The sequence below is a fragment of the Carica papaya genome, chromosome 9, assembly GCF_054855325.1.
Source record: "Carica papaya isolate Zhongbai chromosome 9, ASM5485532v1, whole genome shotgun sequence".
NCBI classification, from domain to species: domain Eukaryota; kingdom Viridiplantae; phylum Streptophyta; class Magnoliopsida; order Brassicales; family Caricaceae; genus Carica; species Carica papaya.
Window position 1 is genome coordinate 6,258,140 of NC_142317.1, and position 27,918 is coordinate 6,286,057.

The 27,918-nt window shown below is 37.2% G+C and overlaps 3 protein-coding genes across 6 annotated transcripts; all 3 read left to right on the forward strand.

The window, feature by feature from the left end:
• The first annotated feature begins 1,993 nt into the window (after positions 1 to 1,993).
• Positions 1,994 to 14,581, forward strand: LOC110820370 (forkhead-associated domain-containing protein / FHA domain-containing protein). 3 transcript variants are annotated; one of them, XM_088210958.1, is made up of 12 exons: positions 1,994 to 3,609; positions 3,907 to 4,041; positions 4,118 to 4,262; positions 4,905 to 5,207; positions 5,907 to 6,132; positions 8,534 to 8,697; positions 8,819 to 8,929; positions 10,957 to 11,008; positions 11,115 to 11,221; positions 11,289 to 11,417; positions 12,191 to 12,280; positions 13,185 to 14,581. In XM_088210958.1, the coding sequence occupies exons 1-12, from the start codon at positions 2,219 to 2,221 to the stop codon at positions 13,701 to 13,703; spliced, it is 3,372 nt and encodes a 1,123-aa protein (XP_088067084.1). In that variant the 5' UTR covers positions 1,994 to 2,218; the 3' UTR covers positions 13,704 to 14,581. The 3 variants fall into 3 exon arrangements, with proteins under 3 accessions (XP_088067084.1, XP_088067085.1, XP_088067083.1); XM_088210959.1 differs by having other exon boundaries at positions 1,994 to 3,521; positions 3,969 to 4,041; positions 5,874 to 6,132; XM_088210957.1 differs by having other exon boundaries at positions 1,995 to 3,609; positions 5,874 to 6,132.
• A 1,579-nt stretch (positions 14,582 to 16,160) lies between these two features.
• On the forward strand, positions 16,161 to 22,469 carry ERD1 (Clp ATPase). Of its 2 annotated transcripts, none has more exons than XM_022049865.2 (12): positions 16,161 to 17,388; positions 17,678 to 17,826; positions 17,909 to 18,138; positions 18,242 to 18,350; positions 18,463 to 18,593; positions 19,246 to 19,347; positions 19,430 to 19,711; positions 19,794 to 19,897; positions 19,969 to 20,263; positions 21,169 to 21,402; positions 21,615 to 21,848; positions 21,973 to 22,469. In XM_022049865.2, the coding sequence occupies exons 1-12, from the start codon at positions 16,730 to 16,732 to the stop codon at positions 22,282 to 22,284; spliced, it is 2,841 nt and encodes a 946-aa protein (XP_021905557.1). In that variant the 5' UTR covers positions 16,161 to 16,729; the 3' UTR covers positions 22,285 to 22,469. The 2 variants fall into 2 exon arrangements, with proteins under 2 accessions (XP_021905557.1, XP_021905558.1); XM_022049866.2 differs by having other exon boundaries at positions 17,678 to 17,799.
• A 402-nt stretch (positions 22,470 to 22,871) lies between these two features.
• On the forward strand, positions 22,872 to 27,789 carry FRI (FRIGIDA-like protein). The gene is made up of 3 exons (XM_088211378.1): positions 22,872 to 23,992; positions 26,438 to 26,613; positions 26,706 to 27,789. The coding sequence occupies exons 1-3, from the start codon at positions 22,990 to 22,992 to the stop codon at positions 27,588 to 27,590; spliced, it is 2,064 nt and encodes a 687-aa protein (XP_088067504.1). The 5' UTR covers positions 22,872 to 22,989; the 3' UTR covers positions 27,591 to 27,789.
• The last annotated feature ends 129 nt before the right edge of the window (positions 27,790 to 27,918 follow it).

A 27,918-nucleotide genomic window follows, 5' to 3' on the forward strand; every position in this document is an offset into this window, starting at 1 on the left:
TCGGAGAGTATGGCCAAGGGAAGGCCAGTTGTGTGAGTGGTAGTGTACTGCCAATATATGTGGCCAAGAAAAAGCTAGTGTGTGTGTGTGTAGTGATGTACAACGGTTGTGCTTGTGGCCAAGGGGGTTGGCGTGTGTGTGTGGCTGTACATTGTTGGTATTTGTGTGTGTGTGGCCGAGGAAAAGCTAGTGTGTGTGGTTGAGTGAAGCCAATGGTGGAGTGGTGGAAATGGAGTACGTGTGTGGCTAACCAAGACCGAGAAGGGAGTGTGTGTGTGGCCAAAAGGCCAGAGTGCATGTGTGGCCAGATTGAGGCCGATGAGTGGTTTGTGTTGCTGAACTAAGATATAGTGTTTGGTGACTGAAGGTAAATCAGGAATAAAGCAGGGTGAAAGAATGAGAGGGTGTGGTGAGAGGAATAGGAGGATGGGGAGTGGGGTAATACTAGAATGGATGTCCAAATATATTTTTATATCATATTTGAGTTTTGAATTTATTTTACTGGGCTAAATTGTGCTCATTATATTGTCATTTGTAAATGCAGTAGATTGGAGGGGGAACCAAAGTCCAAACTTGGGAGATCCTACTTAGGGGAAACAAGAAATTAAAGAGATAAATGTATAATAGATTGTACAGGACGCTTGTTCATTTGATACTTAAGTAGTGATTGAGAACATTTTATGAGTTTTTTTTATTGATTTTCCATGTTATAGTAGAATTGAAATCTAAATGATGAATATATTATTCACTAATCTCGATGATTTTAAATACATAGAATGTAGTTGATTTGGATGACTTTATAGGTTATGTGTTTGGATATGAGGTGTGTGTCACGAGACATCTTGGATGTCACAGAAAATCGTTTCTATTGTTTAAGAGCCAAAGTCAAAGTAAAAGAGACAAAGATGAGAAAAGATAAACATATAACCATAAGTATGACTGCTCTATTAATGGTTTAGACTTAATTAGAGAATATTTTGGCTTATATTCCTATTAATATAATTTATAATATAAATGGACAAATATTTTTACTTGTCAATTTATTTAATGCTATAACTAGATTTATTATTAATGTAGATATCAGTTTTCATAGTAGGATTTATTGCACAAATTAAAGTTGTAAAATAAGTAATTAGTAAATTAAGATTAGAGTTGATTTAGTTAAAATTAAGTTTCTTAGGCAAGCACCATCTTCATCCTTAATAAGTCCGATACAACAGACGAGATTGATTGCAACATGATAAGCACCGTCAGTGTTCACCTTCAACCAACCCCTGGGTGGTTGCTGCCAAACTACAAGTTCTTCCGACCTATGCGTCATACCTGAAAGAAAACAAAGATTTATATTATTAGCCATAAAAGTATAATCAGTTATGAAGGACACATCCTTAGTAAGCTCATCGATACTGCTCTTACTCTCTTGAAAAACAAATCTATTTCTATAATTTCATAAACTCCAGTAAGTAAAGCCAAATGTCACTCTCCAATCCTGAAATATCTTGCACCAGAGCCAATTATTTTTGAGGTTCAGCACGAACCACTCATTCACAGTACCATTAAAGAAAGTTGATTGGGCTTCAGCAGGTATGATCTTTAACCACAGCAGCTTGGCTATGTTGCAATTACGGATAACATGATCCACATTCTAAATAGGGTCGCCACACCTACTGCATTATGCAGTAATTACTTGAGAATTAAACAAATACCACATTAAATCATACAAATTATTTAGGAAAATATTTTATTTATAAGGGTATAACGAGAATTAACCATATTTTATGAGCGTATAATGAAAAAAAAATTATCAGTTCGTCAAATACTACTAATTTGATAATTTTTAAAATTTATCTAAAATTTGTTAACCGATACCATCTGTTACTATCCCATCAAGTTGTTGGTGAAAACAAATAAAATAGTATCATGATGGTGAAATAACATACATTAATTAACTATCCTTAATCAACCAAACCAACAGAGTGTTAGTCTCACGTCCAAAAGATTCCACCAACCCCTGCGACACGACCAAATAAGAAATTTGGAGGGAAAATTAAACTGGAAAAAGAAGCCCTAATTGGGGGAGACTGGAGAGGGGGTTTGGTCGATTGTTCCCTTTCACTCCCTTGAATTATCAATTTCTTCTTCATCATCACACTAACCATCAGATTATTATTTTTTATTATCAAATTTTCGATATCCATTTATCATCGTATTTTTGGTTATGCAAGAATCAATTTTTTCATTGACTAACAACAACAACAAGAGAAATGGAAGGAATGTTTTTTCCTCTTCTGCAAACCGCAAGCAACCGAGAATCCTTACTCAAACAGCGTTAGTTCATATTCTTCCTCTCGGTCGCCCTCTGCTTTCAGCAGTCACTGGCTTGGCTCTCGAATCGGTCTATCTTGAACCGGATCGTCCATATACAATTGGTCGAACCAGGCGGTCCTGTGATTTCTTCTTCGATAATCGCCTGGTCAGTAAGCAGCACTGCCAGATTCTATTTGATAGTAAATACCGCAGAATTTATATTCTTGATGGCGCAATTATGCCGAATGGTTTTAGTTTTGGTTCTGTTGTTGATGAATTTAGGAGAATGTTGCTTTATGCTGATGAATTGGAAGAGGAAAAGGCGGTTATGGAATGTTACAGAGTTAGGAATTCATTGAATGGGGTGTTTGTTAATGATGTTAGGATTATGAAAGGTATTGTTCGGGAATTATGTGCTGGTGATGATATTTTTCTTGTTTGTGGAAGTGATGGGGCTTGTAGTTCGGGGATGCGAATTGGTTTTGTGATCCAAGGAATTATTTTCAAGGAGGAGGTTGCTTTTGGCTTTAATGAGAAGAAAGTCGAGAGGCTGCAGTTACATGAGACCGAGACCTCCTCGCTACACTCTCAAGGAACTGTATCTAGTGGGAACAGAAACAAACGGGTTTTTGCTTTGAAAGAGAATGATACTACATCTCCAGCTTTTGAATTTTCCACATCAATATCTGGTGACGTTTTGACGAGGATGAATCTTTTTCTGAATCATTGTAGACATATATTGCATAGTAGTGATCCCATATCTTGCATTAGACAGCATGCTACTTCAGAAATTGGAACTAAAGACATGTGTGCTTGTAACTGCAAAACGTTAGGCTTAAAAGAAGGTAATTTGACTAAATGTTCTTCTAGAGTAGAACTAACGTTGGAAAGTCTTGTGCCAGTTTCTGGGGGGAAAAGATTGTTGAGTGAAAAAAGGCCCAGCAAGGTACAGTCAACTCTCCTAATGTGCAAAGTTAAAAGAGCAGAGGTTTCAAATGTGTTTGGTGAAAGAGACAGTGCTGGAGTCCTTCATGACAATGATGTTGCATGTGATCATCACAGGTCTTCCTCATTGAATTCTTTGTGCAGGGAGAATGCTACCATCGCTGACCCGGTTAATAATGAAAACAGATGTTTCAGTTCTTGTTCGTCGCCAGGGAAGAAGTTTCACCTCAACCGCCTCCGATTTATGGACAAAAATTCATCGAAGCACAGTAATGTTGTTTCCTTGCAGGAACTTCTTCATCCTGTTGAAAATATTTCGCAAATATTTATTGCAACATTCACAAGTGACATCTTATGGTAGAGTTATTAACTGCTCTACTTGGATATTGTATTATTATATCCTCTGTCATTGACCTACTCATTTCATCTGCTGCATGAAATGATTTATATGTGGCATTTAAATGCCATATTCTTGTGCATTTTCACAGTTAGGGATTAGCATGATGTCTACTTGGCAACTTTTCATTTTTTAGTTTCCTATTGTGAATATGTGGCTTTCTAAATTTGTAGAAATCATATTTTTTCCTTGATGTAATTTTGATGCATGCCACTCCTTTCTGTTAAAAAAAATTCTTATACGAGGTGTCTTGGTAGGTTTCTATCATCCTGTGAGATTCCTTGTCACCTTCCAGTAACAATTGCATGTCATAACACAGAGAGATGTTGGAGCACCCACCCTGATAGGAGAAGTTCCACGCCTTATGGAAGTTTTCCAAACTTAGTTGTTGTGTGAGTAAAACTTTAAAACTTTTTGGATATTTGGACCCTGCTCAAGTTGTAGTGTGAAATTTTTTTCATGTCATAGGTTTCCTCCATTTACTGAGGCTGTCGCTTTTGGAAAAGACTGCAAGAAACAAGGCATTGCTTGCCATCATCCAAAATTTCTTGTTTTGCAGAGGGAAGATAGCATTCGTGTAATTATTACTTCTGCAAATTTAGTTGCAAAACAGGTGATACTTAAAGATCTTTCTTTCACTTCATGTAGTGATCATGTCAAGTTAATTCTGAACTACCAACCAGAGAATATTACAGCCAAATGAACTAGAATGATTACCTAGGCAAGAATACAGATGCATATTGAATAAAGTAGTATTATTTAGGAATCCTCATGGTTTTTTAGTTGCATCTGTATCTGTCTAGGAGATACATAACATAATCCTCTTTCTGTCCCCTCACTCTCATTTACACACTCAAACACATACCCTGCAATACAACTTAAGCTCAAAGAGAAGCACATGCACAAGGAGACGGAGACGCACATATCTCCTGGCCTGTAAACTTGATATGACGCTTCTTGCCTGCTGAACTGGGATGTCTCATGGTTGAATTTTTGTATTTTACACAATTTTGGTTTTCTTGTTATCTTTAATGAGATTCTAACTCATTATATTACTTTGCAATGCCTTTGAAATTTCAATAGAATCTGCGGTGGTGTCTCCCAATGCAAAGCCTTTGTGTTGTGGATATATTAGTCTGTTTGCCCCTATCTTTTATATATATATTTTTGTAGATTTTACTGTTGAGTTTGTGGAAATTTTCATTGATGCATTTGTCATTTGTTTAGCTTTACTTATTGGCTTTCTTAACTACAGTGGAATGATGTGACGAATACAGTTTGGTGGCAAGATTTTCCCCGGATAAATGAGCCGGATTATTTATCTCTTTTTACCCAAATATCTAATGGAAAAATAAATCAAGGTTCAAGATCTGACTTTGCTGCCCAGCTGGCAGGCTTTATGGCATCTCTTGTGACTGATGTACCTAGCCAGGCGCCTTGGATTGTTGAATTGACAAACTACGACTTTAGTGGGGCCGCAGGTCATCTAGTTGCTTCAGTACCTGGAATTCATTCTTACAGAACTACCCATGAACCAGGATCTATGCACTCTATACCTGTAAGTATTTTCATCTATGATGTGTGAGTGTCGAGTCCATGAACAAATTTCTTTCTTGGCATAGAAAGCAGGCTTGCTTAACTGAAATTTGGCATTGTGTTAACTACAACAGTAAACACGTTTAGATAGACTATCTACACTCACAGAGATATGCGTGTCTGTTGGCTTAGATAGGCTGGAGATTTATATCCATTATTGCTTTCTTGGGAGTTAAGCTCCTGACCTCAGTCCCTGATACTGAGGTAAATCCTTTTTTGTTCCTCTTTGGAGGTTTCATGGTGTTATTTTTTTGGTAGACATAATTAACAGGATTCTTACCTGCATAGGCAATGATGCACAAGGTGAAAACTGAACTCTCTTTACAAGAGTGAAGGAGGATACCTTTTCGCCATCGATCTAGCTTGATTCTCAACTTGTTTGTTACTTAATAAAAAATTGGTCATCATTGTGTGTCTTGGAAGTTTTGTGTTAATGTCTGCTAGTAATATTTTGAATTCATATAGGGTCATTTAAAATTTAAGGTAGCTAAACTGTATTGTTAATGGTTTGTAAGAGTTGGCCGTTTTCCCCTACCCCTTTTTCCTCTTCCAAAGGCTTTTGCATATTCTTTTACGTTCTGGAGGTCTAGATAAGGGATATACATTTCATATTTAACTCTGATTTCAGACTTATTGTTCCTCATGGGCGTGTGATGCTAAGTTTCTGGGTTTGGTTGAAGCATCTATAGTTGGTTTGAGCCATTTTTTTCGCACTGCAAGAGACTCAAATGGCGCACAGCTCAAGAAGCTGGCTTCTTTTCTTGGTAAATCTTGTGAGAATGGATCCGGAATGTTGGAGGTTGTTTTGAGAAGGAATACCAATGTGCCAGCTGATGTAAATGCTGTGAGCATTTTTGTTCCTAACCCTGATGAATCCAGGGAGGCAGGTAAAGCTTGAGTACTTGATATAGATGTTAAGCCATGGAGACATTGGTTGAGCATTGGAACATTGTAGGTCCACTATTGAATTCTTTTGAAAATAAAATATGAATTATATTCACAAGCACCAAGGGAATCAAATCCATATAGAAAATATTTACGAATCATTCGAAACATTAATTAGGTCCCTAGATCATCACTAGTAATCAGTGGTTGACCCTTAAACAACAAACTTAGTGTCTGGAACTAATAGTCCTTGAACTTGTCAAAATTAGATTCTATACCCTTAAAAGTCATCCTATTCCTTTCATTCCAAATGGCCCAAAAGGTAGCCGAAGGAATGTGTCCCAGCCTATTATCCCCATGGATGCCCTTCTAAGCTTGGAGCTCATCCTTAATTGATCCAGCAACAAGTCAATTCAATCCCAGCAAGCCACAAACTAAACTTCAAATCCAAAACGAGAGCAGGCACCACAAAAGGATATGAGTGCGGGATTCTGCACTACTCTTGCATAAGTAACACCTGTTCACGAGAATGTTTATGCTCTTAATCAACTTATCCAATATTAGAATGCATTTTCAAGCCACCTTCCAAGAGAAGAAAGCCATCTTCAGAGTTGCCTTAGCCTTCCAAATAAGACTAGCTGGGAAATCCTCCCTCTCACATCTACAGCTCCTCAAGTGCTCATCGTATGATCTTACCATTAAGATACTGGAAAAATCCAGCTTCCAAATAGGTGTTTCCACTTCCAAGCCACCCACTTTGATCAATGAGATGGACTTTGATTGCTTCACATAATCTTAAATTTTTCAATCATTGAAGTTCCTAGTCATTTCCAAGACCATGCATCTCGACCTTGAATACCGACCAAAGACTCCTTAATGGTAGCATCCTTGTGATGAGCAACAATAGATATGCTAGGATTCTGCTGAGCTAATGTCCCCTCCTCCATCCACTCATCCTTGCAGAATCTCACCCTCGCCCCCGACCCCACCCCATATTTAACACAATCCTAGAAATCATCTCTTACCAAACAGATTTTCTTCCACAACCCCACCCCATACGCGCCCTTCTGGAATTCAGAGAACCAACTCTAATCTTCCACCCCATTCCTTGCCATTAACACCCTCCTCCGAACACTCGTTTGCTCCCCACGACACCCCCATAGCCACTTATCATGAAGAGCTCTATTAAACCCCACTAGCAATCTTAAACCTACGCCACCCTACTGAATCAGTCATTTCACCATCTCACAATCCATTAGATGATATTTTTCTCTTGTCAACACTGTCACCCCAAAGGAAGCCACGTTGAATCCTCCCCAATTTGTTAGCCACCCTGGATGCCATCGTATTCAATGTCACTAGGTAGATCGAGATGCTCAACAATATTACATTAGAACTGAAATTAATGAATTCTGTCATTACAGTTTTTGGTATTATCATTTAGGTTAAAGTAATTAATGCCCATAAGCTTTCTAGTTCACATTGACTTAACATATATCGCCTTTGGTATTTCTTTGGTGGAGCTCTTGTTCAATTTGTTTTGGAATTGTTGAAATCAAATTGTCTATTAAACCTCCCCTTTTTAGGAAGAAGCCTCCAAAGACTCGCTTGCTCCCCATAAACCTCTGTGTCTCTGTACCCACTTACCATGAGGTGAAGAGCTCTATTAAACCCCACTAGCGATCTCAAAACTGAGCCATCCCACTGAATTGGTTGTTTCACTCTTTCTCAAACCACTAGATTATATTTTCTCTTCTCAACACTACTATCCGAAAGGAAACTAAATTGAAACCGCTCCAATTTGTTAATTGCCCCAGATGTCGTCATGTTCAATGACATTAGGTAGATTAGAATTCTCAACACTATTAAATTAGAACTGAAATTACTCTATCTTTAATGCCCACCGAATTGACGTAACATATATCACCTGTTTGCTTATTTTGGTATTTCTTCGGTGGAGTTTTGTTCACTTTGTTTTTGAATTGTTTGTGATCAAATTGTCTGTCGCATGAGCTGAAGGAGCCATTTAGTACTATGATCTTATATCACCTAAACATTATGTTTTAGGACCCTTTTTTGCCTGGGAAATGTAGACAAGAAGTACCTAAAATATAGAACATATCTTGTTCCTGATTTGTCATTGTTACAGCTATTGTTTGGCCATTAAATCATTTATGTAAAAATAAGTGCTTGCTCAGGGCATAACATACTTTTCCATGTAGTTTCTTTGCTTATCTTTTTTCTTTAAATATAAGCAAAGAACTTAATTTTATAGGTTTTAGCATTATTTGTTTTCATTAAAGCAATATGCTTTTCCTTTTAAAATGTGCACATGTTCTGATGTGTGATTTTCCATGCCATTAGTTGCTTAAATAAATTGTGTTGCTTTATTCTCTGTATCAGATTGCGTTCAATTAGGATTTCTACCAAGAAATGTTGCAAAGTGGGTTTCTCCATTATGGGATGTTGGATTCTTCAGATTCTATGGATATATTTATCGCAAGGAAGCCCTTGAAGCTGCTTTTGGAGGAGACAAGAAAGTACAACTGACACTACACGTATCACAGGCATGGTATTCTGCTGTTTGTTTATGTATCTTCTGAGGGAAACAACTTTCTCCAAAATACTTAATGCTCTTCTAAGATTTGAGTTGGACATATATGAAGGATGCAACATTGATTTGTGCAGGGCCCTTGCTTTTCAGATTTAGCAAAGATGATTCAATCACAAGAAATTGTTGCCTTATGCTCTCTCATTGCTTCAATTCAGAGGTGTACTGGAATATGGAGACTGCAGGAGGTATTAACAAATTGGAAGAATTTTAAATTTTCAAGTTCGGCTATTGATCCATAGTAATTGTGCTTAGGTCAGCTGAAACTTGTGTTAGTAGGAGACGGTTTTGTTTACTGGACATGCTGCTGCAGAAACTTATTTACTTACATTTTCAAGTAGATAAGAAATTCTCTCTTTCAAATAGACAGTTTATTGTAATAGTGTGGTAAGATTAGGATTTAACGTGTTGTGGTTGGAAAGGGATTCCTGATGGAGGATAAATAGGACTAATTTGCTTACATAGGGATTTCAAGATAAGATCGAAGTATCACACTTGAGGTTTTTTAGATATCACACTTACGTTCTTAAGCATCATACATAAGGTTTAATTTCATCATATGATCAGAATACTAGAAAATTTTCAAGAACTCTTTATTCAATAACCGGACCTCCTTTCAAAAGCAAAATTGGAAGGCATTTGTTCTGATTCCCAAATAACCTTTCCGGAGTAGAATTTAAAATATTTACAAGAATCGAAAAACTTCAGTTTGGGCCAGAATCTTTCTGAATTGCGCATCACTTTTTCTAGTTCTTTGGGATAAATTCTTCTTTTTCGTGCTTCTTTTTGGGCCAAGGCCAATGGACATTTTAAGTATGTTCCCTTATCATTTCTATATAGAGCTTTACCAACTATTCTTCTTTCTCACCTTTTTTGTTTTTTGTTGGTGAATACCCTATCCTCCATTTTGTATCTTTTCTTCTTATCAGCATATCTTCATTTTCAATCTAAAAAAGAACAGGAAAATTTAAGTACACAAAAGGACTAAATATTAAAATTATCATAATAGATTTTTGAAGTACAATAGTTTTATATCTAAAATAATTGTAATTTTTAATCTATTTAGGAAATCTAAACCTAAGCTATTTTGCATTATTATCTCATGGTTAGAGAAAACTTGTGCACGAGTTTTGGAGTGAAAATGATGTAAACGCTTGGTCTCCGAACTTCTTAATGAGAATTTAGTACACTATGTGTTTGGTCATTCTCTTCAATACCAAACATAATGGAAACAAACAAAATTAGTTAGTAATTTGAATTTCTTGGATGATTTCAAATATTTGTAACATCTATTATTTATACAAGGCATGGAATACCTGATAGACTCCTAACCGAATAATGACATGCAATTACTCCTATATTTTCCTCGCTAGTGGAGCCAAATAGCCTACATCCTTATTCTTATGCTTGCAGTAAACCTTCATGGGTTTGCTGTTGCTGAGAGATGTAGAAAGTTTTAGTTTTCATGCCAACTTGTATGACAAATTAGTATGATTTTGCCTACTTAGATATTTGAAGAGAAAAGTTACATATCACATCTAAGATTTCTTAAACACTTATGAGTTTGGTTGTCATGCGACCAGTAAGATTGAGAAAATTATCTTATTTAAAAAAAGATTGGGAAAATTATCAAGAACTCTTTGTTAAGTAACTGGACATCCCTTCAAAAGTGAGATTACAAAGCTATTTGTAGTGATTCCCAGTTAATCTTTCTAAAATATGATTAAACTAAGAAATAATTATGTATATGAGACTAAAATCTTAAAATTAATAAAATTATAATAAAATTTTATATTTAAAAAAATTATAATTCTCAATTCTTTTATGACATATAGTTCCCAATCTATTCAGGAAATCTAAACCTAGTTCATTCTGCATTAGTGCTAATGTCTTCAAAGATCAATTTCAAGCCTCTTTGGTGTCCTGGGACATATTAGTTTTTTTTGTTTCTCTTTGGTTCAGGGCTCATGGTCTTGTTAGAGGTGTCTCTTTAGGAATTTTGTAAGGGGATTAGGCTGCTGTCTTCATCGGTTTTCCTCCTCTCTATTCCTTTGTTTCTATGGGTGCTGCAAGAGAATTCCTTACCCTCTCTTTTTGTATTATTTCTTCTTTTTCCTAAGAATGCTTCTTCTATTGTCATCACAATAAAAAAATAGTAGCTCGTAAAATTATCTGGCAGAATCTCTTATTGGTTGTGTTTTCTTTTCTTTACAAGGTTCTTAGTCAGTACAAATGGCCTGAATCACAAGAATCTGATTTTGTCTATGGTGAGTGTATTTTGGGATGTGTTGTATCTTAACTATATATGGCAAATTAAAAGAAAATATTGCTTTCTTTCTTTTTGTTTCAAGTCCATTATATTCTGTTCTTCAGGGTCGTCCTCAGTTGGGTCAGTGAATGCCGAATTTCTTGCTGCATTTGCAGCCGCAGCTGGAAAGAGATCATTGCGACTTTTTGAATCTGAAGAATCTGATCCAGAGGTAACATGTACATGGAAATTTGAACTTATATAAACATGGATTCACTGTTTTAATTTTTTATTGACAGTGGGCCTGCTGGAGTGCTAGTCAGGAGTTGAAATCTCCATCCATCGGAATCATTTTTCCCACTATTGAAACTGTTAAGAATGCACATGATGGAGTTTTGCCTTCAAATAAAATTCTTTGTTTCTCAGAGGTATTATGGGATTTAATCAGATTCATTTAATATTTACGATGAAATTACTAGATTCCGTATGTGTTATCGATGTCACTGGTGAAGAGGGATTAAAATGGGGCATCTTGAGGGGTAAGTCCTGCTCTGTCATTAAGTGCAAAATATGCCTGGCTTTACTGTATTAGGAAACGTCTATATAATAAAAAGCAAGGCCTAAAAGATAATATCTTGCATTGCATCTGATCAGGAAACCTTTATCTAATAAAAAACAAGGCCTAACAGATTATTGCATTGCATCTAATATGAACGTGATAGATAATGCTACAGGTACGGTGCAGTTGGTATTTTAAGGGAAGGTATCTTGAAGGTTTTTGTTTTTCTCCCACAGGCACATTATCAGCTAATGTCCAGAGAGTAAAAAAGGGGGGAAAAAATTATCATTTATACCCCTGTTGCAGTCTCTGCTATTGAAAAATGCTAGATTATTAGTACATTTATTTATGTCTTTCCAGATTTGGTACAATTTATATGTTTCTTTGTTATCAAAGGAAATCAATGACTAAGCTTGTCTATAGACATGTTTATATTCGGAAAACCTGCAAGGTTGAGGAATGTGGATGCACTTTGTTCTTCACGACTATGATAGAGCAAAGATAAGGAAAAGAGTGGATTATGGCTTTGTTTTTGTTTCGGAGAAGGCCATCATCTTTCTTTATGTTGGGATTAAATACAAAGATTATATGTAAAGTATAATTATTCTCTTGTTTGTGGATGTTTATGTGCATCTTATACAGAAAACATGGCAAAGGCTGAGACACATGAGTGTACTTCATGATGCAATTCCTTGTCCCTATGATAGGGTTGGGTTTCCAATGCATGCCAAGGTGAGAATATTTCACTCTTTCTGAATAATGAGATGTTCCTGAATTACTATTTGATGGATTCGTCAATTGCTTTACTAAAATCATGGAAAACTAATTTTGGTCGACAGGAGTTGTATTTTAAGAAAAATCGCAGTTGTTTTTCCATCTTAATCTGTCTACCTGGCCTCTTGGCAGAAATGAAACTTGGGAATCCCTGAAACAAAGAACTAGTCCTTGCTGTTTCGCCATGCCTTGCAAACAACAGTATAGGGATGTTGATAACCTCAGGTCTTTAGTTGGACATTGGTTCTATAATCTTTTCCTCTTTTTACTTTTTACATTGATTCTTTTAGAAAAATTTCACTTCCTTCCAAATGAAAAATGGAAGATCATTTCTTTCCTGTGGTGTAAATGGTGGTTCCCAGTGATTTTTAACTCCTTTCTAATTTTTATTGATGCCTCAGTGACTATCTTCAAAATTTCCAGTGAAGTTAAAATTTTACAGCTGTTTTCCCTTGCATCCCTTTTTTCAGTTTCAACTATCACTTTGCTTTATGATTATCATCATCTTGTCTTCAAACTTGTTCACATGTCTCCAGTACTTTTCAGAGTCCTAATAATATTGCTTAGCATGCCCATTATCCGAATCTTTATTCTTCCGGGATTTTTTCTCCACTCCTTATAATACAAAAGTCAAATAAGGTAGAAAGAGCTGAATCTGCTTAAATTTATGAATACAGCTTCTACTTCATCAATTTATGAGATTCTTTAGAGATGAGAGCTCACACTGCTAACTCCAGCACTGCAGCATTAAGGACTTGCAATCAAAACCTTTTTTAACAGTGTTATTGTAGAACAACATTTACATTAAATCCTTTTAAAATTTGTTTGTATAAAGAAAAATTAATGAAAATAACATATACAGGTGGCACGGAGGCGCTTCCAGTCCAACGTGGATACTTCTTTTGGTTGGGTTTATTGTGGATCGCATAACTTCAGTGCAGCTGCCTGGGGACGGACTCTTTCAAGTCCATCAAGTGTGAAAGGAGGTCGATCCTGTAAAAACTCATCTTCTCTAGGCTCAAGGCTTCATGTGTGCAATTATGAACTAGGGATCATATTTGTCTTCCCGCCACCGGAGGCTGTCGATATTTCCAACAAAAAGAGCTCGAGCTTGGATGATATCATGTTACCATTTGTTGTTCCTCCCCCAAAATATGGTCCTAGTGATAAACCAGCGACTGCACGGGCAATGAGGGAGTTTTTAGCTGAACAAGCTGGGCAAGATAGAGAGAGTATTGAAGAGGCAGAAATAATGGAAGATAACTTAGATGACGAGGAGGAAGTAGTTGTGGAAGCTGAGTGCATTGGAGAGGAAAGTCCAGAGGAGAAAGCTTATGCTGAGATACTCTGGAGCCAGGTTGACTTGTCTCAGAGCTGCTGACTCTGCATAGGAGAACAAAATACTTTCTGCCATGGAAACATAGTCCATTAATTTTAAAACTCCAGTCAGTTGGATGTTTTCCTGCTTCATGGTTTTTCTGAAAGAATTTGCATTGGTACCTACAAGCTTGAGAACACTAACAACTTGTTATGGGCTGTGTTAAGCTTTCAGATTCAGAATAGACTTTACTCTGACAGAAACTAGCAAAATCTTCACTGGAGTTTTGTGATGTTCTCCAAGCTGAGCTGTTTGGCATTCACTATGGTATTCGGCTGTTAAAGTCTTGAGGGCTCAACAGGTCCTCATCGAGTCTGATTCAAGGATCACAGTCGAAGCTTATTTGTCGGGGCGACATCTTGTTTCATCCTTGTCCCACTTGGGTCCAGGAGATCCGTCCCAGCTACTCCATGCCAAAATTGTATCAAGGTGCTGACTTCATGGCTGATCTTGATAATTCTTTCCCTGGATTACATGATTTTGCCTCCCCTCCTATGGGTAGTCAGGTGTGTCTTAATGGCTGACAGTGTGGTTATTAGCTTCTGGTAGCCGCTACAGCTTGTAGCTTCCTGTTTCCCTCAAAAAGGAGGAAAAAAAAACTGCGACAGTGATCTGATTCTTTGGGTCGCACAAATCTATGCAATCCCTTGTAAATAAGATACTACCTTATTTCTATTACCACCAGGATAGAGCTCACTCAATTTTAAAGCCCAGGCAGGATTGAACCTAAACTAAGAATGGAGTTAACTAATTAAAACAGCCCAGAAAGGTTTGAACAGACTCTATGAATAGTGTCATAGGATTGCTTTCTTCTTGGGTGCTGTTGAGCGGCTGGTTCTATATATACATATATATGTGAATGTGTGTGTGAATTGCTTGTTGACAGATGACGGGGATACTATCATTCTTCTGAGAGGCTCTTGCGATTTGGTTAACTCCCTTGATAGAAGTGAAACATGAGGTTCTTGTATCTTGTATGTTACCACCTTTCGTGTTTCACGTAAACATCACTTAAAACCTGCCACTCCCTACTCAGTCATCTTCACCAGTTCATTTAGCTCTGTCCTTGACTCAACAGAAATCTGCTACCATCAACTACTAAAGGCACCTTATCACCTAAGCCACTCATTTGGGTGTGCGAACCATTGTTGAAAATGCCAAGTTTGGACATCTCAAAATCAATTGATCAATATTCAAGTATATCTGCGGTGCTGGACCTTATTCTTTTCTTTCCAACATGATGATTCTGCCCTATGCCAATATCTGTCATTTCATTGCAAGTACTAGAGCTCCATTCTACTATGTGCAAGACAGGCATTTCGGCCAACAACTATATGTTCCCCATTTGTTCTCAAAGCCTGCCCAGTAAAGTAGTTAATTCTTGAAGGAAAAGCAGTTCGTGAACCCAACAAGGAAAGGCAGTTCTGCTGATGAGGCATAGTTTATTGGAGTGCTATGTGCAACCCAACAAGGCACTCATATCGTTCCATGGTGATGAAACAAGAGGGTCTTTTTGTCCAGTTTCACTAATGAATGTTGTTAATACAAATATTTTTATTAATAATTAAAACATATATATTAATCGTAATATAATATTATAATAATTTTTGAAATAAATTTATACGGGAATACAATTGAAAACTCATGAATATTTTCTAGAAAAAGAAGTACGAACTATTTAATTGTAAAATAGTTGTTAGTGGTAGGTTATTATTATTATCATTTTTGGCTTGTAAACAGGGCGGGATCTTTTTAATTTTTTTTTAAACCTTACCAAAAATTCTTCTAAAAAGATGAGTTGGATTTTAGGATTGTTTTTTTTTTTTTTTTTTTTTTATCGTTTAAGTTTTAACCATCTTCTTCAGATATAGAAGTTGAACTGAGTTCGATCCACTTCAATCAGGATAAAAATTTTTCGAGAACTTCTTTTTGAGAATTATTTATAGCTCTAATTTTTATTTTTTTATTTTACTCTACATAATTTATGAAATAGATATTAAACGACAAGCTGTAAACAAGAAACTATTATGCTTTATAATGAATTTTTTAATAAAATCGCAATTTCTATTATTTTTTAGACTAAAGGTCATTTTTTTTTATTTTAAAATCTTTAAAATTACAATAAATTTTTATTACCCATTTTTTATTTTGTAATCCTTTTATTTATTTTTTATTTTAAAAATTTTAAAATTACAATAAGTTTTTCCACCCATTTTATATTTTTTTCTAAAGTTTTAATTTTTTTTTTTAACATTAGGAGTAAAACTATTACTTTTAGAAAATAGTACCTTTACTGAAACTACCCTCAGATTTTAGAAAAATCTCTGCATAATTTACTAAAACATCAACAAACAAACCAAAAGGTTCTCTCTCTCCGCGCGTGGATTTCAGTACAAGTTAGTGTTGTACACATGAATAAATCTTCGATCATACCCAACTGTTTTGTCTATTTTATGCCCCCATTTCTAACTTACACCAACTACTAATGCCGCTGTTTTCTTCTGTTTCCACTGTTGATTTCCCGGAGTTTTCTGCTGTTTCCACTGTTGATTTCCCGGAGTAAAAAAACGTGTTCAATGCCGGAACGCCCGCAAGGACAAATCAATATACATCGGTCAACTAAGCTCAACTCAGACAAATCTAAGTATAACCCCTTGATACTGGCTCTATCTGGCCTGAAAAGGACACCATTTTTGGGTATCTATACTATCTCCACCGATCCTTGTACTTATCTACGGCTTCCTTTGCTTCCGTGATCAGTTTTTTCAGCCCCCACCCTTTTCCCCTACTTTTCCTTTCATTTTTCTCTATGTAGATTTGGACCTATACAAAACCCAATAAAACTCTTGCGTGCCTTGACGTGTTATCTTTCTCCATTCCTTTCTTCTTCCTCTCTTCTTCCTTCCCTCCACCAACCCGCTAAATATCCTTCTACCCATTTGCTTTTTCACTCTTTTTATTTTCCATCTTCTTTTTCTTTTTCTTTCTAATGTCCTTTTGGTATTCAATCCAGTTCTAATCAACAGAGGATGGAAGCTTTTTCTTCTTCTCCGCTTTCACTTCACTCCTGTTGCGTTTTCTCTCGCTCTCATCGTTTTGATCCATGTTTGCCTTTTCATTCGTTTAATGGTGCTGTTTCCTCTTCTATTTCTTTTGGTTTTTCGATTTCTCAGAAGACCCACCCACGTCTCTCCCACAATTTTCCTTCTGTCAAACATTCTCATTCGCGCGGAAGAAGAAAATTCTTGCCAGTCTCTGCTGTTTTCGAGCGCTTCACTGAACGTGCAATAAAAGCTGTCATCTTTTCTCAAAAGGAAGCCAAAGCCTTTGGCAAAGACATGGTCTTTACCCAACATCTACTACTGGGTTTAATCGCAGAGGATCGCGACCCACGTGGGTTCCTTGGCTGTGGCCTTACCATTGACAAGGCCCGGGAAGCTGTTCGCAGCATTTGGCATCAACATCATCATCAAGAGGGTGATAATTCAGTTTCTTCTTCCTCGCCTGAACAGTCGGTTGCTTCTTCTTCAAAGTCAACGGACGTGCCGTTTTCTATCAGTACAAAGCGGGTCTTTGAGGCTGCAGTTGAGTATTCGAGGACTATGGGTCACCATTTCATCGGCCCTGAACATATTGCCATTGGTCTCCTCACCGTCGATGATGGCAGTGCCACCCGGGTCCTCAAAAGGTAATTTAACTGAGATTATCTGAGCTTTTTGGGTATCACAGATATTAATGCTCCTAGTTTGAACTAGGTGGCTGGAATCCTACTTGTTGGGTTTATTTTGCCTTTTAAAAATTCTTATGCAATTGGGGTCATAATCATTGTGATGTTACTTAAATGCCTGGGAACCAAGTATCGTGAGTGATTTATTTGGATTTTTAATGATTCATGAAGATGGTTGGACTTAATATGGTTAATGAAGCGGGTTATGTTGCTTATTTTGCATTAATTAAGTCTATTTATATGGTCTTAGACTGGGGGCAAATGTAAACAACCTCGCAGCTGCAGCACTCTCCAGGCTTCAAGGGGAGCTTGCCAAAGATGGGAGAGAACCGTCCGTGGCATCTAAAGGGAGCTTTCCTGGGAAAGTTTCAGGTACGAGAACCTCTGAAAGGACAAAAGGTAGCATATCCATTTCCTTTTCTCTATATAGTTTCTTGGTAAGATTAGAGAATGTTTATTGTGATTCTCCTTTGCTTTCCAGAGAAAAATGCTTTGGCACAATTCTGTGTGGATCTCACTGCTAGAGCTAGTGAAGGACTTATTGATCCTGTTATTGGCCGATTGACTGAAGTTCAGAGAATCATTCAGATACTTTGTCGCAGAACCAAAAATAACCCCATTCTTCTTGGTGAAGCTGGGGTTGGAAAAACAGCCATTGCTGAAGGACTGGCAATTAGCATTGCACGGGCAGATGCTCCTGTTTCTCTGTTGGTGTGTTTCTTCTGGAGTGATGGATGCTCTTGTTTTTTTCTCTAGTTCGTTACTCGTTCTGATGAAGTCATAGATCTTATTAGCTTTACGGTTCTGCCTGCAGGGAAAACGTGTAATGTCCTTGGATATTGGGCTTCTGATGGCTGGTGCTAAGGAAAGGGGAGAATTAGAGTCACGGGTTACTTCATTGCTAAACGAGATAAAAAAATCAGGTGAGAAGACCTGACGACTTGCTTTAAAGAGATGAAGGATTTTTTCACTCCAAAAAAAATAAAGAGATGAAGGATTTTCTAGTAGCTTGTTTTTAATATTGTTGGCTTGCAGGTGATGTCATCCTTTTTATTGATGAGGTCCATACACTTGTTGGGTCTGGAACAGTTGGACGGGGAAACAAGGGATCTGGTCTTGACATTGCTAATCTATTGAAACCATCCCTTGGGAGGGGTGAATTACAGGTGATTGTTTCTCATCTAATTATGCTTGTATCTGCCTAACAATGTCATAAATGTGGTCTAAGACACTAGATGTATGACATGTTATATATGATGGTAGCTTTAACACAAAAAAATGTGGAATCAATGTTTAAATCCAGCTACTAGGCATGATTGAGTGTGGTCTTCACGAGCATGATAGGGAATATGAGGTGAGGTAATTTTGCCAGATAGAATCCATGAGAACTTTTCTATGTGAATACATTGAACTACGGACACTGCAAACAGAACTGAATTTATTTTATATGATCTATTTGATCAATTCTGAAATCTTCTGAAATCTTTGTTTAAGGAAAGTTCACTGCAGTTTGGTTATGCCTGTTATGCCTTTGTTCTTTCTCATATTGTTGCCTAATTTAGTTACTAATCAATTGATTCTACAAATTTGTAGTCACACTGGAACTTGGAAGGAAAATCCTCTTTAATTTGCTTTACTGCTTTTTTTTTTCTTTTTTTTTCTGATTTTGTGTTCTCTTTTGGAAGTTTTCCAGAGTTTTATACTAGAATAGCAATTCATTCTTAGTGAGTGAAATTGCTTTAATCGAGTTTTGTTGGTTCACTTTATCCATTTTATGCTGTAGCCATTGTGCAATAACAATCTGTCTGTCAAGTGCAGTGTATTGCATCCACGACTCTTGCCGAGTACCGGACCCAATTTGAGACGGATAAAGCATTAGCAAGGAGATTCCAGCCGGTGTTAATTAATGAACCAAGCGAGGTTGTTTTCAATTTGCAATTTTTGTCCAATTTTACATAATTACATTTAATAGTCTTATTTGACCATTTTTCATAATCTTTAGGAGGATGCAGTGAGGATTCTCTTGGGTCTGCGTGAGAAATATGAGACTCACCACAATTGCACTTACACACTAGAGGCAATAAATGCTGCTGTGTACCTGTCATCAAGATACATTCCTGATAGGTATCTTCCCGATAAAGCAATTGATCTTATTGATGAAGCTGGAAGTAGAGCTCGTATTGAGGCATTTAAGAAGAAAAAGGAACAGCAAACTGGTATACTCGCAAAGCCTCCAGATGATTACTGGCAAGAGATTAGGACTGTTCAGGCCATGCAAGAAGTGGTAATGACACTGCATTCATAGTGTAATTATCTTCATGACCCGCTTATATCCCTTATTTATACTTTTACATCATGGTTTACAGGTCCTAGCAAGTAGGCTAAAACATGATGGTAGTGCTTCCAGCATAGATGATACTAGCGAACTCGTTTTAGATTCTCCTTTGCCTTCAACTTCAGATGATGACGAGTATGTTTCTTGACCATGAAATAAATACAAATCTCACATTATTTTCTAACTGAGGTTTTGACCCTTTTCAGACCTATGGTGGTGGGACCTGAGGATATTGCAGCAGTTGCTTCTGCCTGGTCTGGAATACCAGTCCAGCAGCTCACTGTTGATGAAAGAATGCTTCTGGTTGAGCTTGATGAGCAGCTTAAGAAAAGGATTATTGGTCAAGATGAGGCTGTTGCTGCTATTTCTCGAGCTGTGAAGAGGTCACGGGTTGGGTTGAAGGATCCTGATAGGCCTGTTGCTGCTATGCTCTTTTGTGGGCCAACTGGGGTCGGCAAAACTGAATTAACAAAGGCTTTGGCATCATGCTATTTTGGGTCGGTAAGGGCTCTGTGCTTTTTCTTTTAAATTCTCTATTTTATAATTTTTGTAATTAATTAAAATTTAATTTTTGGAGTGTTTATTTGCCTTTTTGGAAGTATTTACTTCTGGTTATGCAATTTGCAAAACTAAAGAACTTGTTAAATTTGGACTTGATAATGTCTTTGTAGAACCATATAGGTTTTGAGTTGAAACTTAATTTTTATGAAGTTGTCCTCTGCAAAACCTCCCATCCAATTGCATCAAAAGAACTTTGGAAGAAAAGCACATGACATGTGACTGGCGGTGGAAGTGTAACCAGTTCACGCGATTTCTCCCTTTTAATTTCTTGACTTCCTCTTCTCACATTGTCTGCCACCGCGCTAGCTGGATTCAGACCATGGATCAATATTTTGTCAGTGGGTTAAATGTTCTATTTGTGCACATGATGCATCTATCTGGAGCCAAATTGCCATATTTGTCATTCCTTATGAAGAAAGGTGGCGTATTGTCAGCTTCAAGTTTGGGAGCGGACAGGAAATTTTAATCGATGGAACTAAAAGTTATATATCCTGAACCTCATTTCCGCAATATTGAATTTGATATATACAGGTTATAAAGACTTCTTTTCTCGAGTCAAAACTAAACTCACTTAGTATGATAATAAATGTTCCTGGCTGATGATTGTGATAAGGGACAGACAACCAATAATGAGAAAAAAAAAATGAGAAATTGATTCCGGGAGAGGTCAGTGGTGAATTCAGGGAGAAGATTTTGAAATATGTCGCATCTCAGTTGCACAGGGCTTTTCAGTTTCTAGTTAACTTAATTTAGTCCTGATAAAAAAAAAAAAAAAAAAAAAAAAATTTGTTTAACATGATTATGATTTTGATTTTTGTCCTCTCCCATTTGTGATAATGTTACAGGAGGAAGCCATGCTAAGATTGGACATGAGTGAATATATGGAGCGGCATACTGTGAGCAAATTAATAGGATCACCTCCAGGTTATGTTGGTCATGAAGAGGGAGGCATGCTTACGGAAGCTATTCGAAGGCGGCCTTTCACATTGTTGTTGCTGGATGAAATAGAGAAAGCTCATCCAGATGTATTCAACATCCTTCTTCAGTTGTTTGAAGATGGCCATCTTACTGATTCCCAGGTTTGTTCCTCCTGTAAGTAGTAAAACACTTGCCAAGAATATGAAATTTTAAGGGGTGACGGATAATTGGGTTTTGTAGCATAAAAAGTATGTCTTTAGATCTTAGAGGAAAGAAAGAAACCTCAAAATATTAGATCCTTTTGTGAGAATTTATGTAATTTGACGTGATAATCTTTGATAATTCAGTCTCTAATTCAAGAATGCTTTCACAGGGTCGGAGGGTATCTTTTAAGAATGCCTTAATAGTGATGACTTCAAATGTGGGTTCTTCTGCTATCGCAAAGGGTAGACGAGGTGCCATTGGTTTCTTGCTTGCAGATGATGAGTCAACATCATATGCTGGTATGAAAGCACTGGTTGTAGAAGAACTCAAGACTTATTTTCGTCCAGAGCTTCTCAACAGGATAGATGAAATAGTCGTATTCCAGTCCCTCGAGAAGACTCAGGTATGTCACCATCTGCTACAGTATTCTCTGAAGATGTTGCTAAATAACCTGTGTGTCAAATGGCATCTGCTCTTTTTTTCGAGCTTGTGAAGCTGACAGTCACATTCTCCTCTGTTTACTTTAGATGCTGGAAATTTTAAACCTGATGCTGCAAGCAGTAAAGGCGAGACTTGTGTCTCTTGGTGTCGGTTTGGAGGTATCTGATTCCGTCAAAGACCTGATATGCCAACAAGGGTACGACCAAACTTATGGCGCCCGACCTTTACGGAGGGCAGTAACACAAATGGTGGAAGATCTGTTGAGTGAAGCATTACTTGCTGGGAATTTCAAGCCTGGTGACACTGCTGTTATTGATCTCGATGCTACTGGAAACCCGGTTGTCAAAAATAAATCTGATCGGAGCATTCCCTTGCCTGATACTACCTCCATTTTCTAGTCATGCATGTGTTGTTTCACCATACATACCATCTTGATTCATGTACATGGTATAGAAATTTTTGTTTGGAATCTGGGTCTGTTAATTGATTCAAGTGTATATAAGTGAAGAACTTATGGAGGGTTGCTTCGAGCAATGCTCCAACCCTCCTGTATATCTAATGGCAATTGTTTTCTATTTCTCTACTCTTTAATGATTAGCTGATGAAAAAATTGTTTAAAGTTTTTATGATGTAATTAATTGGAATCAGACTTGTTTGGTCAAATTTTTATTTAATTCTTAATTGCTACTTTAATATACATACTAAATTTTTAAAATGATATTCTTAACATTTTAGATTTTAATTTTTATTTTAACTAATTTATTTAATTATTTTTTGATTAATTATATATGACAGCAAAATTTTTTTTTTTTAAAAAATACTTACAATAAATACATGTAATAGCACAAATAAACAATATTTATAATATGCATATATTCAATTTTTTTTTTATAAAAATAATTGTGTTTTTTTTTTTTTGTTAATTTCATCACTTTTTTTTTTTTTAAACCCAAATAAAATTTTTTCTAATTTACATGCATTTATTCCCCTGGGATGGAAGGGTAGTGAGCTCTAACGTATTTGGGGGAACTGGGAAGTGCAAATTATTTAGGGTTCTAAAATAATACACACACCCATAGATATATGTATATACCCACTATTTCATGACATCGTCCTCCGACCCTATCATCTCCAACTCTTCTTCTTCGCCCATCATGAAGGAGGAGCAGCAATCACCAACTCGACCTTCATTGTCGCAGAAACACCATTACGACCAGCAAGCTTTCTTGAATCCGAAAGCAGAACCCATCGACCTAATTCCAATCATCTTAGCACTACAACAAGAAACCCAGTCAGAGCCCCAGCTACCACAAATTTTCAAGGCCGTTGAACAGCTCGGCCCTCTCTCCTCCGCCATTGACACCTTCAGTCGGAGATTCGATGAATTGCAAAAGCACCTGGATTTCATTCGAACCGCCATTGATACCAAGTTCAAAGCCGCCACTACCTCCCCCTCGCAGATTCACCCACAAATTCCGGCAGCCGTTCCCTCTGAGGCAAATCCTACGTCACAACAAATGGGCGCAACAAAGGATGTGACAGCCAAAAAACCAGAAACCCAATCCAGTAATGGCTCGGAACTTCGGTCCCTCTGCCAAACGATGTGCAGCCGCGGTCTTCGCAAGTACGTTGTCACGCATCTGTCTGATATCCCTAGACTCCGCGAGGAGGCTCCTGCGGCGATCAAGCTGGCTCCGAAGCCGGCTAAGCTCGTGTTGGATTGCATTGGGAGATTTTATCTCCAGGGCATCAAAGCCTACACCAAGGACTCTCCTATGATTCCGGCAAGGCAAGCGTCCGTTTTGGTTCTGGAGTTCTTTCTTATGATGCTGGGAAACTGCAACGAGGGGGAGATCGAGATTGAGCCATCTGTGAAGGAGGAGGCAGAGAAGGGAGCAATTGGGTGGAGGAAGAGACTGATTGCTGAGGGAGGTTTGGCTAAGGCTGGGGAGATTGATGCAAGGGGTTTGCTTGCTTTCGTTGCTTGTTTTGGGATTCCTGCTGCTTTTAAGAATGAGGATTTGAAGGACTTGATTCGGCTGAGTAATCCTAAGAAGATTTTAGATGCTCTTAGGCGCTCTCGTGTACTTGTTCCCAGGATTGCAGGTACTTATTCATTTTAACACTTAAGAGATATTAAGGAACCCATTGCTTTTTTAGTCATTGTTGTTGTTTTGGATGCTTGAGGTTAATTGCTGAATTAGTTTATCTATGCCTACATATACACGAATACAGTAGTTTTTTAGAAGGAGACAGGAACTCAAAAAGTAGTCGTAAACCAGGAAAGAAACCTCAAAACAATAGCATTCATAATGAAGCAAAGACTCTCGTGGTTGATTAAGCTTCCAATTATTCTTGGATAATCCAGCTGTGGAACTCAGGTGTTTTTTAGCTAGCTGATGCAACAACTGTTTGCATTGACTCTTAGGATATTCGTTTCTTTAGCTTCAACTTTACTCGGTAAGATAGGTCAGCACAAAAAATGTCAGAATCATTGGAAAAGATTTTCCTATACCGCCTTACCACAGCTCAGTCCCACGAGGAATGAATTAACCAGTTAGTTAAAGATGGGAGCTCTTTGTTTTTTCCCTCTTCTATAGAACGGAGGCCATAAGTGATTGGATTTGTTATTAATGATTTATGATGAATGCGTAGTTGAGAAAATCTGCAGTCAAATGTTTTTGAATACGAGATAAGAAGAAATATTTGGGAGAATTCATTTATGAAAGGCTTGTACACATGTCATAAATGTTAACATAAGAGATGCTGAAAGAGATGTATTCATGCATGAGGGTGTTTTGTATTGCTGAAAGAGATTCTTTCAAGAAAAACCCTTTCAAAAAAAATATTTCTCAAAGATATGTGCTTAATTAGCTTAATCAAGTTAAAACATGATGTAGGATGGATATGAAGTAGAATTGCAATTGCATTTCGAGCTGAAATACAAGCAATTGTAGTAGTATTGCCAAAGTTAGGACTCTACTAGTATTGGGGTTTTATTTTCTTTAGGAATTTAATTATGTAGGATTTATTTTATGTTTTCCTTAGTTGTGGTATTTCTTAATTATATCAGTGGTAATATTCCATAGTCAAATCCTATTTGGAAAAGGATAATTAAGAGGCAGTATAAATACTTGAGAATTTTCGCCATCTTTCTGGTTTTGTGATGAAACTAAACCTTAAGCAGTGATGTTCGAAAATTTTTAGATGATGTCTTAGAAATCCTCAGTGTGATATCTAGGTTCTATCCCCGAATTTAATAGGCAAATTAACCCTAATTTCTACTACTATCAATTGGTAAGACCTAAAAGTTCCTACAACTAAGCACTCCCAAATTATTAAAAAAAAAAATTGCAAACCCTAAACACTTATCAGCCACCAGTAGCCGATCAACTACAATCAATGTGAAGTGATCAACACAGGCACCACCACTTGCTTCAATGGTCTTTTACCGGGCCATACCAAATCTCCACCAAGAAATACACCTGGGAAAATGCATCAGTTGCCTAAAACTGTCTCAGCCATGGGACCTCACACTAACCCTTGATATGCAAACCGATAGTATGTGAGCTTACAACCTGAGACCTAACGTTCCTCAGCAACCAGAGGTCGTTCGTGGATTCCCCACACGTCTAACCTAAGAGTGAACTTTGCAAAATTGTGCCTTGTTTTGACTTTTAAAACTGGTTTAACCAAATCAGTTCCCCCTACCGCTTCAACCTCTTCTTGATTAGTTTTTCCATTGGTTCGGGCAAGTTCTTTTCCTTTTTTGTCTGTGCTTGTTTTTGTAGTCTTCTTCACCAGATTTGCACTCTACACATCGTTTGTGGAAAATTTGAAATGTGGAGAATATTGAGAAGGAGAATGTGTTATCTTTCTTGGAGGTTGGTAGTAAGCCACTAAAGTTGAGGAAGTTTGAAGCATTCTCCAAAGTTGAGGAAATTTGAAGCATTCTCCAAATTTTCTACCCCCATTCCCTTACAGAAATAATCACTTGTGAGGGTTGCTCCAAGAATCTTGTTCCAATCTCTATAGTTGAACGACTTACTCTTATAATGCAATCACATTTGGAAGAATGTAGACTGGCTTGGATAGATGATATAGCTTCTAGAATGTTCACACATTCTTCAAGGTCGACTTTAGTTTTATATCGACACGTTCAATATGACAAGACTACCTATACTTTTCATGTTCAGCATACAACATGATGTATGAAGAATATAGTTTTGAAATGCATGACTCAGATATGTGTATAAGTTTTATCTCCAAATCTGTTAATAGGCAAATTAATCTTAATTTGTCCTACATCATACTGTATAAGTTTGCACATCTTTATAAGCTTTTATTTTTCTTTTAAGTTTTGATATCCTTGAATTTCATTATTTTTTCTAATTTATTTATTGTCTTAGTACAAAGCTTGCAGCATTTTTTTAGCTTGCACATGGTGGATTAAATATTTTTCTTTTTAATTTCCTTTGATGATGAAGATATTATTTGTTTATTGATATAATTCTTGATCTTGATGGAAATATCATCTCATCTCCGTCACAGATATTATAGGGAGCGTGATGAAGAAGGGAATGCATGTTGAAGCTGTTGATGTTGCTGTTATCTTTGGGATGGAAGATAAATTTTCTCCTCAGACAATTTTGACTACATTCTTAAGAGAGTCTAAGGAAATGCTGAAAAGAGCAAAACGAGAAGCTAATAATTCTCCTGTGGCTTTGGTATGGATTCTTCCAATGTCCTTCATGTATCTTTTGTCATTATTATCTTCCTTGCCCAATTTAATGCTCCACATTTGTTATCATCTTTACAGAAAAGGGCGAATGAAAAGCATTTAGCTGCTCTGCAATCAATGCTTAAGTGCTTGGAAGATCACAAGATTAATCTTGATCTCACAAAGGTTCTTCCTGGTGGTCAAATTAAAGAACAAATTATCAAATTGGAGAAAGAAATCGCTGATCTTAACAAAAAAGTAGACGAGAAAGCAGAGGCAAAGAGAAAAATGGAGGAAATTGAATCACCAGAAGCAAAACGTTTAAAGTTTACCGTTAAAGAATCACCTTTGATGATATCCCCCCGTATAAATGGATTACATGACCACCGGGCGGTTAGTCACATTGATGGGATGAAGCCATATGATAATTTGATGCCAAATGCAGTGACTGCTGGTTTCTCTGGTCATGTTCATAGTTATTATGCCTCTTCCTTATCACATGGACCTGGTGTTGGATCTTTGCATGAAAATATTCTTGGCCCGAAGGTAGTTGGTAAAGATTCAGTGCTCGCAGCTGGAGTTGGACACAATATGGCAGCTGGTGTAGATTACCTTAAGATAGGTTCATACTCTAGGATTCATGGTGAGACAAGAGTTGATGAGCTTCAGCAAACTATAAGCCCCAGTAACCTGCCACATGGACGGCATGGCATTAGAGATCCAACTTATAGACAAAGTTATGCTGGAAAACAAACATCAGTTGGACTTGCTAGCCTGTATGGGTCATCATCGTCATCTGTAGAAGGTTTTGGAAGTTTGCCAAATTTGTCTGCTGGTGCTGCTGCTACTAAGCGGAGCTCAGCATCTGATCTATATGGTTTTGCTGATGCAATAGTGGAGAACAATCCATATAACAGTACCGCTCTTAGGCATGCTCCTTTGCCTCCTACTGCACCTGCCCATCGATCGTCTTACTTGTACTAATTTTGTCTCTGATATTCAGGTTTATGGCACTCTACTCTGTTCGTGTTTGTAAAAATAGGGAGGTGTTCTTAGTGTCTGAAGGTTCAGGCTTCTCCTTAGATCATCCATTAGTGGCAGTACAATATTGTCCTGAGAATCCTGAATTCACATTGGTTGTAAATACTTTTGGCATAAGATACTTTTGATGCTTTCTTTTCAACGCTTCACACAATTTTATTCTTTCTGAAATGGTGAAATGGTGAATTCATCTACTGTCTCCTCCTATTCAAATGTTTCACTTTATTAGAATCAGCCATAATGGTTCTACTTCCCCAGTAACTTTTTGACA

Bases quoted from the DNA above. Each gene is read 5' to 3' on its own strand.
- FRI (XM_088211378.1), top strand. From the start codon at position 22,990: ATGACATCGTCCTCCGACCCTATCATCTCCAACTCTTCTTCTTCGCCC. The intron at 23,993-26,437 runs GTACTTATTCAT...TCTCCGTCACAG, and splicing joins ACTTGTTCCCAGGATTGCAG to ATATTATAGGGAGCGTGATG. The intron at 26,614-26,705 runs GTATGGATTCTT...TCATCTTTACAG, and splicing joins ATAATTCTCCTGTGGCTTTG to AAAAGGGCGAATGAAAAGCA.
- ERD1 (XM_022049865.2), top strand. From the start codon at position 16,730: ATGGAAGCTTTTTCTTCTTCTCCGCTTTCACTTCACTCCTGTTGCGTT. The intron at 17,827-17,908 runs GTAGCATATCCA...TTTGCTTTCCAG, and splicing joins AACCTCTGAAAGGACAAAAG to AGAAAAATGCTTTGGCACAA. The intron at 20,264-21,168 runs GTAAGGGCTCTG...ATAATGTTACAG, and splicing joins CATCATGCTATTTTGGGTCG to GAGGAAGCCATGCTAAGATT.
- LOC110820370 (XM_088210957.1), top strand. From the start codon at position 2,219: ATGCAAGAATCAATTTTTTCATTGACTAACAACAACAACAAGAGAAAT. The intron at 8,930-10,956 runs GTATTAACAAAT...TTTCTTTACAAG, and splicing joins GAATATGGAGACTGCAGGAG to GTTCTTAGTCAGTACAAATG. The intron at 11,418-12,190 runs GTATTATGGGAT...CATCTTATACAG, and splicing joins AAATTCTTTGTTTCTCAGAG to AAAACATGGCAAAGGCTGAG.